Source organism: Palaemon carinicauda, chromosome 2 (assembly GCF_036898095.1).
Source record: "Palaemon carinicauda isolate YSFRI2023 chromosome 2, ASM3689809v2, whole genome shotgun sequence".
In the NCBI taxonomy this organism is placed as follows: domain Eukaryota; kingdom Metazoa; phylum Arthropoda; class Malacostraca; order Decapoda; family Palaemonidae; genus Palaemon; species Palaemon carinicauda.
In genome coordinates, this window is record NC_090726.1 from 65,323,363 (window position 1) to 65,337,878 (window position 14,516).

The 14,516-nt window shown below is 33.4% G+C and overlaps 1 protein-coding gene across 1 annotated transcript in view; it reads left to right on the forward strand.

The window, feature by feature from the left end:
* ari-1 (E3 ubiquitin-protein ligase ariadne-1) overlaps positions 1 to 7,041 on the forward strand; it is a 177,007-nt gene extending 169,966 nt beyond the window's left edge. Inside the window, exon 9 of the mRNA XM_068356551.1 lies at positions 4,518 to 7,041. Within this exon, the coding sequence (XP_068212652.1) occupies positions 4,518 to 4,602 (85 nt within the window). The 3' untranslated portion in view covers positions 4,603 to 7,041. The remainder of the gene's footprint in view (positions 1 to 4,517) is intronic.
* The last annotated feature ends 7,475 nt before the right edge of the window (positions 7,042 to 14,516 follow it).

A 14,516-nucleotide genomic window follows, 5' to 3' on the forward strand; every position in this document is an offset into this window, starting at 1 on the left:
TATTGTCTTATTTTCCAGTTTTATTTCTAGTCATGACCCCCCATTGTGCCTCATAAATAAGAATTTTTGTCTATATTGGTTGACTAATGAGGTGCTGTTTATAAGTAAGTAATCAAATTGAAACAGCAAATAATGAACACAACCTTTGATGCAGCCAGGAAAAAATCTTTTGGTAATAATGTCCAAGGAATGACTTCTTCAAGCACTTTGTCCAATCCTCGTGATTTAACCCCTAGTTCCAAAATTTTCCTTTCTTCCATGGGTCTTAATTTACAGAATAATGACAAGCCATCCCCAGTGTATCATGTCACTCAAAACCATTGCATTCTAATAGTTCTGCCATTGCTCTTGAATGTTCAACTAGACACGTGTACCAATAGAGTTAGTGAAAATACTAAAAGTACTGGAACTCCGAATCGTCTGTATAAGCAAGAAGCTTAGATTCCTGTACATAATAAGGTTTGTCACACTAGCCATATCTGATCCCTCCAAAAACATAGAAGGTCCTTATGAAGAATCTAAATCTTAGAGAAAAAAAAATGGCTACTAGAAAACAGACCCCCTCCAAAATTAATGAAACAAATAATGAGGAATGTGTGAGTGAGCTTGAAGAGGTTTCTTCTAAAATCACTATAAAGGAAGATGTAAGAAATTGAATTGTAGCAGAAACAAAAACAATGCTTCTATTTCCATCTTCTAAATCTGAACCTGACATAATGATTAATCAAGCTACCAAATATTGTATGTAGAAAAGTTCAAGATCCATAAGAACTCTATGGTGGACAAGAAGCTGAAGTAAAACTAATTGATAATATACCACTCAAAGAAATAAATCCATCTCCGGTTATAAAAATAATTGGTAAAGCGATGGTTTTACCTAAAACAACAACAGTGAATAAAATAGCCCCAAAATTTCATTCAGCTGCAATGACTGCTTCATTTCTGAATTTTATGATTTTTAAAACATAAATTTACTGTACATAAAGTTGGTAATCTGATAACTTAATAAAAAAAAAAGATGAAAACCAATATTGTTAATTAGAAACCCACAATGCTGGTAATGTTTGTTGACCCTCTGATAAAGAAGGGTGCAACAGGTATTTTTCATCTTGGAAAAATTTATAGAAAAACTCATTCCTAATCAAAATGATAATTAGGAATTGAATCGTAAGCAAAGTGAACATGAGGAAATTATATTGAAAGAAATTAAACCTAATAAAGACATCAATGCTAGCACAGTTACACTAACCCAACGGCTCAAAATAAAGCAAAAGTAATGAATGCTCTGCCTAGTGGAAATCCATTTCCATTTCTTTAATGTTCAATCCATGCATAATTCAATACTTTAAATACATACATACATATACCAAGGCACTTCCCCCAATTTTAGGGGGTAGCCAACATCAACAAATGAAACAAAAACATAAAAGGGGACCTCTCCTCTCTATGTTCCTCCCAGCCTGACAAGGGATTCAACCAAGTTCAGCTGGTACTGCTAGGGTGCCACAGCCCACCCTCCCCCGTTATCCACCACAGATGAAGCTTCATAACGCTGAATCCCCTACTGGTGCTACCTCCGCGGTCATCTAAGGCACCGGAGGAAGCAGCAGGGCCTACCGGAACTGCGTCACAATCGCTCGCCATTCATTCCTATTTCTAGCACGCTCTTTTGCCTCTCTCACATTTATCCTCCTATCACACAGAGCTTTCTTCACTCCATCCATCCACCCAAACCTTGGCCTTCCTCTTGTACTTCTCCCATCAACTCTTGCATTCACCACCTTCTTTAGCAGACAGCCATTTTCCATTCTCTCAACATGGCCAAACCACCTTAACACATTTATATCCACTCTAGCTGCTAACTCATTTCTTACACCCGTTCTCACCCTCACCACTTCGTTCCTAACCATATCTACTCGAGATACACCAGCCATACTCCTTAGACACTTAATCTCAAACACATTCAATTTCTGTCTCTCCATCACTTTCATTCCCCACAACTCCGGTCCATACATCACAGTTGGCATAATCACTTTCTCATATAGAACTCTCTTTACATTCATGCCCAACCCTCTATTTTTTACGACTCCCTTAACTGCCCCCAACACTTTGCAACCTTCATTCACTCTCTGGCGTACATCTGCTTCCACTCCACCATTTGCTGCAACAACAGACCCCAAGTACTTAAACTGATCCACCTCCTCAAGTAACTCTCCATTCAACATGACATTCAACCTTGCACCACCTTCCCTTCTCGTACATCTCATAACCTTACTCTTACCCACATTAACTCTCAACTTCCTTCTCTCACACACCCTTCCAAATTCTGTCACTAATCGGCCAAGCTTCTCTTATGTGTCTGCAACCAGTACAGTATCATCCGCAAACAACAACTGATTTACCTCCCATTCATGGTCATTCTCGTCTACCAGATTCAATCCTCGTCCAAGCACTCGAGCATTCACCTCTCTCACCACTCCATCAACATACAAGTTAAACAACCACGGCGACATCACACATCCCTGTCTCAGCCCCACTCTCACCGGAAACCAATCACTCACTTCATTTACTATCCTAACACATGCTTTACTACCTTTGTAGAAACTTTTCACTGCTTGCAACAACCTTCCACCAACTCCATATAACCTCATCACATTCCACATTGCTTCCCTATCAACTCTATCATACGCTTTCTCCAGATCCATAAATGCAACATTCACCACCTTACCTTTTGCTAAATATTTCTCGCATATCTGCCTAACTGTAAAAATCTGATTCATACAACCCCTACCTCTTCTAAAACCACCCTGTACTTCTAAGATTGCATTCTCTGTTTTATCCTTAATCCTATTAATCAGTACTCTACCATACACTTTTCCAACTACACTCAACAAACTAAATACCTCTTGAATTACAACACTCATGCACATCTCCCTTACCCTTATATAGTGGTACAATACTTGCACAAACCCAATCTACTGGTACCATTGACAACACAAAACACATATTAAACAATCTCACCAACCATTCAAGTACAGTCACACCCCCTTCCTTCAACATCTCAGCTCTCACACCATCCATACCAGATGCTTTTCCTACTCTCGTTTCATCTAGTGCTCTCCTCACTTCCTCTATTGTAATCTCTCTCTCTCATTCTCATCTGCCATCACCGGCACCTCAACACCTATTATATCTCCCTCCCTATTATCCTCAACATTCAGTAAAGTTTCAAAATATTCCGCTCATCTTTTCCTTGCCTCCTCTCCTTTTAACAACCTTCCATTTCCATCTTTCACTGTCTCCTCAATTCTTGAGCCAGCCTTCCCTACTCTCTTCACTTCTTTCCAAAACTTCTTCTTATTCTCTTCATATGAATGACCCAATCCCTGACCCCACCTCAGGTCAGCTGCCCTCTTTGCCTCACGTACCTTGCGCTTTACTTCCACATCTTTCTCTCTATATTTTTTCATACTTCTCTATACTATTACTCTGCAGCCATTCTTCAAAAGCCCTCTTTTTCTCTTCCACTTTTACCTTCACTCCTTCATTCCATCATTCACTGCCCTTCCTCATGCTGCCTCAACAACCTTCTTGCCACACACATCACTTGCAATCCCAACAAAATTTTCTTTTACTAACTTCCACTCCTCCTCTAAATTACCAGTTTCTCTTACTTTCACTTCATCATATGCCATTTTCAACCTTTCCTGATATTTACTTTTTACCCCCGGTTTTATTAGCTCTTCAACCGTCACTAGCTCCCTTTTACATCCACCTACTCTATTCCCCCACTCTTTTGCTACAGCTAATTTTCCTTCCACCAAAAAATGATCAGACATACCGTTAGCCATACCCCTAAACACGTGCACGTCTTTTAATCTTCCAAACATTCTTTTAGTTATCACAACATAATCCATTAATGCCCTTTCTACTACTCTTCCATTTGCCACTCTTACCCATATATACTTGTTTTTATACTTTAAATGGTTACTTGAAAATGTTTCAATCCATACAAATCTTCCCCTTATTTTTTTTTTTATAGGTTTACGAATTCTTACATCATTTACTTTCATTTGGCAGATGTCTTAAGTGACTATTTAACCACCATTAAGATGGAAGCAATATAGACATGAGGAGTATAAGAATAATTTGTTATTGTAGATATTGTAAATATTTTTTTCTGCATTTAACACGCTCTTTTTATGATAATTTTAAAAATTTCGAGCGACCAGAAATGTGTCCTCGTTAATTCTATATTATAATGGGTTTGTTACCTGTTCTGATTGATGGGTATCCTGTGTCTTTACAAGGTTTTAAATTTATGTGGGTTGACTAGCCATTACATTATAAGTGACATTTGATAGTGTTGAGTGGCTGTAAATGGTCTCCCTGTCCCTAGGCTGCAGATTCCATAAATGAATAGTGATAAAATGGAAGAAATTTAAATTTAAAGTGATAAGGAAATAAGAGTATTTTTTGGGACTGGTTTAAATTCATGCATATGTTTCCCTTTTCAGGTACTGTGATCAACGGCGTAGAAAATTACTGGAACATGTACATGAAGGATATGAGAAGGACTGGTGGGATTACACTGAAATCTAGTTAAGAAAGATGCTTTAAGTATTTATAGGTTTCATCAGTCATTGAATTGTTATATGATGTGATGTAGAATGAGATATTGCCATCAGGGGCAAGGATGTCATGACACAGGGCTGTGTGAGATTTGCAAGAGACTAAATTTGAAAAGGAAATGGCTTACTTCAGAATGAGTTTTTGTTATGATGTGGTGTTTGGAAATGCCAGACATTTCTTGCATTGCATTGGCAGAGCTTGATTAGCTATCCCTTCCATCCTTACATACTGTTCATTTATACTATTCAAGTGTTTGCATTAATGAGCACGATTGAATCCTAAAGTTTAAAATTTATTATATGGTGAACCTTGTTAGTTCTCTTTTCCAAAAGGAGTTTAGACAAGTTGAAGTTAGGGGTTAAGATTATGCTTTTGGAAAGACATACTGTACTTGCTTCCGTAGTGTTCAGCATAATGCCTTTTTGTGGTCAGCTGAAGCTGAATGCTATATTCAGTTAATTAACTTGAAATATTTTGAATTGAACTGACATTTCTTGAACAGTGACGAGAATTATACTGAATACATTTCCAGAAGTTGATCAATGTGTCCAGAATGAATCCTGCTCTTCATGCTATTTGGTGTTTTTAAGTGGAGAATGTGAATATTTGGCCTTTATCAAGCTGATATGATTGCAAGCAATTGTATATCATATTCTACAGGGAACTTTGACAAAACAGAAAATTTTATGTCTAACTCAAGAAGACTGATCAACATTTTGAAAATATTTTTCCATTGTTTTTTGGGGGACAATGCATTTACTGTTTTATAGACACTGTTGCACACTGACATTGAAGTCATTTAGCATAAAGTGTTTCTTTTTTAATCTCCAACTTTAACATATGGACAAGATTGCCCTAAGGAAATGAAAGGGTTGTACTGAAAAATGCTTAAGAAAGTATTTGGCATGCTACATTCACAGTACTTTTGTATGTTTGGTGTTGGTGTGAACATCATAAGAGATTGGACCTTTACTAGGTAACTTAAAAATTAATTCCCTGAAACATCTTAAAAAGCTGTAATATTCAGGAGCTTATTTTAAGAAAATACTTTGAATTTTCATATTGCCAGGTAATAAAAGAATATGGAAAACTTTTGTCTCTCGATCACATTTTTTTTTCTTTGCTTCAAAGAAAATTGTATTATATTACTAGAAACTATATTGCTTGTGTTTAGTAATTATGGATGAATTCACTCAACCGCCAAAACTGCAGATAACTTTTTGTGTTGGAATTTTGGAGAAAGGATTTTAAATTTTGGTGAAAAAAACAAAAACTATATAGTATTGTGGTGATAAGTCAACCATTTGAAAATCATTTTCATTCTCTTTATGTGGTCTATGGCCTGAAAGTAGTAAATAATGCAGTAGTGGAGTTGATGGATTTCTTCCTAGCTGAGTTGCCTATGATTTTAATTTTCTGTAGTTATTGAAATGTTACCTAGTGTCCATTCAGATTATTGAGCTATAATGCAACCAACGTAGGCAGAACCGGGAGAGGGGCTTTAGGTCATATTATGTATTATGTTGTCAGTGAAAGGTCTTGAGGAATGAATAAAAGGTTTATGTAGCTGGATTCAAATGGTGATAGAAGTACATAAGTTTTTTTTTTCTTTACTCTGGTGTTCTGGACAATATTGTGGTTTTAAGGTTTTTTTTTCTTTCAAAATTTCCCCAATACCTGGAAAGGAGTTAGGTTACCTGTATGTTATGGTCTTAAATATTGGCATACAGTAATTCAATCCAGCCAAGGTGTAAAATAGTAGTAACATGAATTTAAAGAAATCAGATGAAGTTTATTACTATCTGTTATTGGCATGTGTGATAAAATATTCTACTGTTAATGGTGATTCAAAGCTGGTATATATGACTTGTTTTTTATTTTCATTTTTAATGAACACATCTTTATCAAAGGTTATATGACTTGACCTATTTCAACAAATTTAGGGGCTCACAGAAAGTATTTTTACATTTGGTTTCCATTTTTTATTGGGAGCTTTTCTTTTTTATTAACACCTTTCCAGTTTTATTTTCAGTGATATCTGGTACAGTGCTTCCTGTGTTCAATACCTTTTCATTAATGGGCCAATTTATATGTACATAAACTGTTTCCTTTCTTTCTTAATTTGCTATTAACTACTTAAAAATAAGCAAAAATAATAACTACTTTTGCCATTTGAATCCAACTAAAAAACCTGTGATATTGCAAGCTTGATGGCCAGTATCGTAGGTGTTAGAAGTGCATTCACTGAGGGCAGAAGAGGAATGACAATGTTATATTGTCCATAAAGAGTGAGAACAAGGTGATTCGATAATGATTCAAGAATTACTCATGCTCTTCAAAGGAAAAGATGAACAAGAGATTGTGATAATCAGGAGATGGGATTGTGTTTTTGACAACATTGGCTCATCAGTGCAACAGCCTGTACATTGTGTTACTTAGATATATGCCTTATCTGAAACATGTATATAGACTGTATAGAATAATGGAGATGGGATAAGCAAATAGGATGTCTTTGTTAGATGGAAAATATACTAATTTAATACATTTTTCAAGTACATTATGGCTCTCTCTCTCTCTCTCTCTCTCTCTCTCTCTCTCTCTCTCTCTCTCTCTCCTCTCTCTCTCTCTCTCTCTCTCTCTCTCTCTCTCTCTCTCTCTCTCTCGCTCTCTCTCTCATGCTCTCTCTCTCTCTCTCTCTCTCTCTCTCTCTCTCTCTCTTCTCTCTCTCTCTCTCTCTCTCTCTCTCTCTCTCTCTCTCTCTCTCTCTCAAAAATTTTCATAAAATGTTTTATTATTCCATGAACTGACCGAAGCATCCTCTTTTTCTAATCTCCAATTTAGTATTGTGTAGTCATACATTCTGACATCACTGAATTCCCTTCCATGGTGCATGCAAGGGGTTAATGCAGACATGCAAACATTGCCAAAATGCAAACATCAGCTATTATATTTTGCTCGCAGCCCAAGTTAATGCCGGATGAGTTATAGGTGCCATGCAGTTTGTTGGTTTTCAAAAAGAATGTGAAAAGATAAGAATTTTATGTAATCACTTTTGAAACATGAGCATAATCCAGCAATACCACATCTCCAATAGACTTTCGTTCATATTTACTGCTATGACATTAACCAGATTTAGAGTTGCTTTCTTATATGGGAATAATTTGTCTTTAATTTGAAGCTAAAATAAAAAAGGACATTAAAATATAGGCTAAGGCAATTAAGTGAAACTTTATTTGCATTACAATACATGTTAGTGGTGAAGTGATTGTAAATGAGATCTGTTTATCTGTTTATCATTGCTCCCCTTTTTTTGTTTTTTGAATTATATATACTGTATAATCCCTTTGTTTTGTAGTAACTCTTGAATTGTTATTTCTGGGGGAAAATTTTAAGCTTTCCATATTAACTAATATTTCTGGGGGAAAATTTTAAGCTTTCCTTATTAACTATTACTTTTTCCCCCGTTAAATGTAACCCGTAGGAAATATTATTCACTTTTCATTTTTCTTTGTCTATGAAATGTTTTTAATGATTGATATATTAAATATCATCATCTCCTCCTCCTACGCCTATTGACGCAAAGGGCATATTAAATATATGAAATCATAAATATGAATCCACAAGGCTTTCATCAAGATTTTGAAAGAACGCAATCTTTGACTTTTCTAGTAAAATTTCCAAAGTTTCAGTATTTTCTTTTGTTTAGAATATCTGATTACATAAATGGCTTTTGTTCTGTGTAATAAAAATGCAACAAGATTTTTAACAATAGTAGGACATGGTAAATTATGGTATTTGGTTATTAATGTTCTTTCTTATGAAATACATGAAGTATGTTTCATCTGGTAATATATTTCCAATGCTTATGCATTGTAATGTGTTTAAGAAAGGTTGTACTGTATAAGACTGTTCTTGGTAATATATTTTTTAGTTTTCTTTAGACTTTTATCTATTTATAATACCATGGAAAAATATAGTACTGTACATAATTTTAGATTATTTGAGTTACATTTCTCAAGAGGTTATTGATAATAAAGCACATGAAACTTTATGGAATTCTTAAAAATAACTTAAAATTTTGTTTTTCCTTTTTGAATGTTAGTGGTTACTCTGTTGATCTTACAACAGTAACATGCATGATTTTTAGTTTCTTGTCCAAAATATGTACTCCCCTGGTTATTAAGGGGGATGCAAGATTGTTTATACCACAATGGATAAAGGTAAATAATTTGTAGATAGTTTTTTAAGAAAGTTATAGTTATATATTTGCTGGATAAGGAGAAATTAGTTCATTTTTTTGCATTATTGTTTAGGGAAGTATCTTTTGAGTTTGGATATGTGAATATTATATTTTCTTTTTATAATATGGTTAGTTTTATGATATTTAACAAGACCAATAAATCACATTAAAAAGATTCTTAGAGTTCACCTTAAGTGTTTCTTCAGTAGTGTGAGGTGATACTTTGAGCTAGATAAAGTTGAAGAGGCTGGTAGGCTGGCTGAGAAAAGGCTAAATGAAACAAATTAAAAGTAAAGAGACAGGGAGCTATGCAGCTGAGGCCAAAGGTATATGAAAAGTCATAAATACTTTAGGTGCATTGGGAGTGTAAACAATACCCTCGTAATGGGTGGAGTTTAATAATACAGTACTGTAAATAACTGAAGATGCATCTTACCATCCTCTTAACCTATGTAGAAATACTGCTTGAGGTGTGCCTTATACAGCAGGTTGTAGCAGGTAACTAAAGGCAGTTTGAAGCCTCCTGACTCCTCTAGCTAACTAACTTCTTAAACTTCCATTGTCAGTCAAGAACAAATCCTAAAGCCTAGTCCTATGAGGCTTTTGCAATGTAACTGTGATCTTGTTAAACCTCTTTAGTAAACTTGAGATGGAATTTCTTCTACAACCTCAATTGGACAAAGATGTTTTGAAAAATACTAAAGCGGTCTAAAGTTCTGTATTGAACTTATTTTCTCTGATCCATATTAACTAAGACACTGTTTGAATTGAACTTAGAATAATCTATTGTTTATATTGTACAGAAAAATTTTATTTAAAATATAAAAAAATATATCATCTTAAACACTTAATGTAATGGATAGTACCATATTACAAATACAGTGCATGTCTCACTAAGATATGAGGATACAATACAGTTTTGACTGACAGGATTAAAAATTTTAATGTTTCAATGAAACTTAATAGGCTTCATTACATACAGAAAATAATGTATTTTCTGTGAATCAGGTATAAAAAGATGTAACATCCACATGTCACGGCAATTTTCATGCGTTCATTGCTTTCACATCTTTTATGAAATACTTCTTAATTTGATATAAAATTTAATTTGGTTGGTCTTTTGAATTTTTGCCCTTTGTATTTCAAGCACAATGTTGGTTGCTGATGACCATAAGTATACAATGCTTTGCACAGTAAGCTTAATAATATCCCTAACTTTGTGTATATTTTATTCATGTACATTAAACGTAACAAAAAATGAATTGCCCCTAACGAGATGGAGATCTAATAGAGAAAATTTTGTGATGAATCCTGCAGTTAATAGAAAATGTTGAGATTTGATTAGTGCAGAATAAATAGCCGGGGTAACACAATCTTGATATATCATTGTATAATTGCAATTGTGAATGGGAAAATTAATTATACCAACACATTTGTAATGTCATCATTAGTGTGTTATATTGCCTAGAAGAGGAAATAGTAATATAAGAAATGGAACAAAATTTTTAAATCAGGTTATTTTGAAAATGAGAAGAGTGAATGAAGTTACTTGGTTAAATACAAGAGTAATATTTAGCAAAAAAACTAAGTGGATAATTTTATCTGTTTAATAGTGACATTCTTAAGTGGTACAAGTTCAGATTTTCTCCCTAGATATTGTGAAAGAAATTGTATTCATGTTTTTATATTTTGAAATGTCAAGATTATAGTTTATCTAATCTTTAGTTGGGAGAGAGAGGGATCACTTATCAGCCAGGCAATATGTGCATATTTCCTCTTGTTATATTTAATGTATATCAATTACTTTACTGTACTTTTTATTGTTATTACCTGTTTTGTATCATAATTAGAAATAATGGTTTGAGTCTAATAAATAGTTTATAGGAAATAACGTATTTGGGTATTCTGGAATCTTATGCAATGGTTACATACAAGGTCGCATAGGTTAAATTCCGTGTTAAGACTATTAGATCATGTTTTAAAGAGTCAAAAAATCATATGAGTGGAGAGCAGCTAAATTTACCCAAATTATTCGAAAACCTCATGTTTCGCCTTCGGATTCCTGGGTTTAGATACTTGGGTTTTTTCATTGCACAGGGTATGCTATTGGTAAATCTTTAGTCTCCTAATGATTAATTTACAGTATCTTCCTATATTGTGGTCATCTTAGTTTTATTTAATGTTTTTTATGCCATTTGAAAGTTTTGTAATCTTTTCAATATTTTACCAATGTTCTTTTCTCATCCCAATTTTGTGTACCTTTCATTGAAAGCAATTGCAGCTTTTTTTCATTTCTCTTTCTACCCTCTGATAAGATTATTTTCTACAAATTTTATTTGCAACTGTAAGGTTTAGAAAATGTATATTTCATAATTTGAAATCTGGTTATTTTATGAAATAGAAAAGTAAAAATGTAATTCATGAACAAGTTATATATTTCAAATTATTGCTTAGTATTCATGGGGGTTAGGGAAGTATGTAATTCGAGAACGTCAAAACAATTGTTGGTCGTGATCTGGATATGATAAAAGGGTACATTTTTAACCTGTATCAACATATTTTAGAATATTACCCACATAGGGAGGTTACCTATTAAAATCTTCCTTGCATTTGTCACTATAGGTGGTATTAGAGGTTCTTTGGCCCCAGATGCATGGTTCATATCCACTCTTTTTTTTAGTTTTAGTGTCATTTAAGAACAAATGTGACTTTAAACTAATCTTTAATAATCATGTTGCAAATTTAGAATGTTTTAGGACTTTCTATGTTTAGATAATGTAGGATATTCTGATTTGGTTGCGTTGTTTCTCTTTGCATTACTGATTTCGGTATAGTGATTCTAACTTAGTTTCTAACATTTTAAGTTTGTGACTGAACAAGAATATATTTGAATAATTTTTTGCAAATTAAAATGTTCAATAACATTCACTTTTAATATATTATATGAAATTTGAATTCTCCTGTCTTGTATAATTCGTCATTAGGATTATGAATGGGAGGTAACAGAGTACATTTTGTAAGTGTGGCTTAAGTGACCTGATGCGAGAGAAAGTAAATACAATCTTTAGTAAACCAATATCATTGAGTGTGCTATTCAAATTACCCGGTATTGTAAAAATACATTTCTAAAACTAAGATTAAAATTGGATATATTATATATGCTGGTTAATTTTAGTATTAAACTTGAACTTGGTTATTACTATACATACTTAGCTTTGTTTTAATACCTATATAAATTAAAATGTTCATCTCAATGATACAGAATAAAAATATTGCCAAAATACAGTACTGTTATAATTTCTAAATTTATATCTCAAGTGTTTACTATTTTAGAAATTTAACACCTGTATCGAGATTTATTCGTAAAAATTTTTTGCAAATGTGTTAAAATGGATATTTACTTACAACATTTTGGGGAGGATTGCATTTACCTGGTATTTGCTAATGATTTGGGTAATATTTTTTTTTTTTTAATTAGTAAAGTCACTTTTATTTTTTTTATGAACCGAGTTTAATCTTATACTTGAATAAAGCAATCCATGTAATATTTTATACTATTTTATCTTGTTGCATATACATATTCACCCTATTGTTCTTCAAAACTGTGTCAGAACCTTTTTTATTTTTTTTTTTTATTGTCACTCTTATTAAGAGTTATGAATTTCTACTGTGATCTGGTTAAACTGACAATTAATAATTTGGTGGTTTCTAGCTTTATGCACTTACCATTTAACATTGTTATTTCCAAAGCTTGAATACTTTGCTCACTGTAAAGGGAAATTGTAATTACATATGTTATATGTAATTGATACTTACGATGGAGATGTGGTATTTCATGGGGATGCTAATGTGTACTGATACATTTATATATTTATATAAATTTTTCTGGTTACTTATGTTAATAGATGTTATTTGAAAAGCAAAAAGGCAGGTTCACCTGAAATATGGAGGTGTGATAGTATGATAAGGCATCGTAACTGCATTCGTTTTTTTGTTATAGAAAATTTTCATCATCAGCATTATTATTATATTGTATTAAGGGTTGTTGGCAGTCTATCCATCGATTAACAACTCAGGGCCGCACTTTAGTGCCGTTCATCAGAGGTTCCCTGGATGTAGTCTTGTGGTCACAGACATAAAGTTTAAATAATACTTATGTGGTGTTAATAGGGCCTCATTCCAAATTAGTTAATCGTTGTTAATGGTGAAAATTTATCCTTTGAAAGTCTTGAGTAAATTTTAGTGATTATAAAATGTGTTCTTGCCACTGCAAGTGCCTATCCAAGGAATTTCTTAAAAACGTTCCAGTCTGAATGACTGAGCTGTAACCATGTATGGCTGCTGTCTACATTGAAACTGATACTAGTCCTGACAATTTAGTCTGGATATAAGGACGTAATCATGGATTTTTTTTTTTTTTTTACTTTTTAGATGTAATATAATTTTGTTTGAGACTTTGATATATTATACTATTGGTGTGAGCTGGTTAAGTATCTATGGTAGTTGCAAAGCATGGGTGTTTTTAAGCAAAGTGTGAATATTCAATTGTGAAAAAGGTAAGTGTTGTTGAAGTGTTATCTCTTGAATGAACATGTTTTTTTCTATATAAGTAAGATTGCAGGGGATGAATGTAATTCAGTGTTTAATTGTAATAAGATATCTTGAATGTTGTAACTGCAGCTAATGTGGTTATTGCGTTTATTATTTACACTATGAATATTTATTTCTGGTGCAACTCCTAGTAGAAATAAGGTTCTTGTGATGGTACTGTATTTGATTTTATTGACCCCGGATTTATGTATTATTTAAAAAATCTGTTTTCCAAATTGCGTGTCTTGTTTAATGTGATCTGAATCGGTGTATTTTCGTCTTATAAGCTCTATGGTTACGTCTTTATTCCACAGTGGTGTGCAAGTTCATAGTGAAAAATAGCATCAGTTTTTAACTTTGGGTGATCCGGCCTTTGTTCAAGTTCAGCCATCAGCAGTTTTTTTTTTTACTGTATTCTTGTATTAATATTCAAGGTGTTATAATAAAATAAATTCTTTTCTTTTGTGTGTCAAATTATTACCAGATAAAAATTGCAACACATATGGAAGGCTGGAAGTATAAAAAATTTTAGCCTTAAGATCCACTTTGGGCCCTGGATTGACATTCAGTGCTCATGTGCATGGTGGAAACTCAGCAGTTGCAGTATGAAGTAAAAGTTGGACAGCAAAAGAGAAGAAAGGAAGTGGGAATGGAGGTATCATGGAAGGTTAAAAAGGAGTAAGTTCAGATAAGGGCCTAAAGGACTGACCTGAAATGTCATAATTAAATTATTTCCAGTAAATTACTGTTTATGAACATTCCCTGATATTCATATTGCTTCTCTGGAAACAATTGTATAGGTGTTCACCACTAGAAATAAAAATCTGGGTTTCTTTCAGTCCATGAAACTTCGGCCTCTCGTAACATAACGAGACAATGTAGTACTTAATAGCAATATACTGACCAATGGCTTGAGTAAGCCATACTATACTCTCTTTGCTATTATGTTTAGTCTCCAGCTCTGTTGGTTTAAAAACGACGCGTCTTATACTCCAGATTGTTCAGCTTCAGGTTATTTCTATGAACCTCCTCTATGTTCATAATGCCTCTTCTC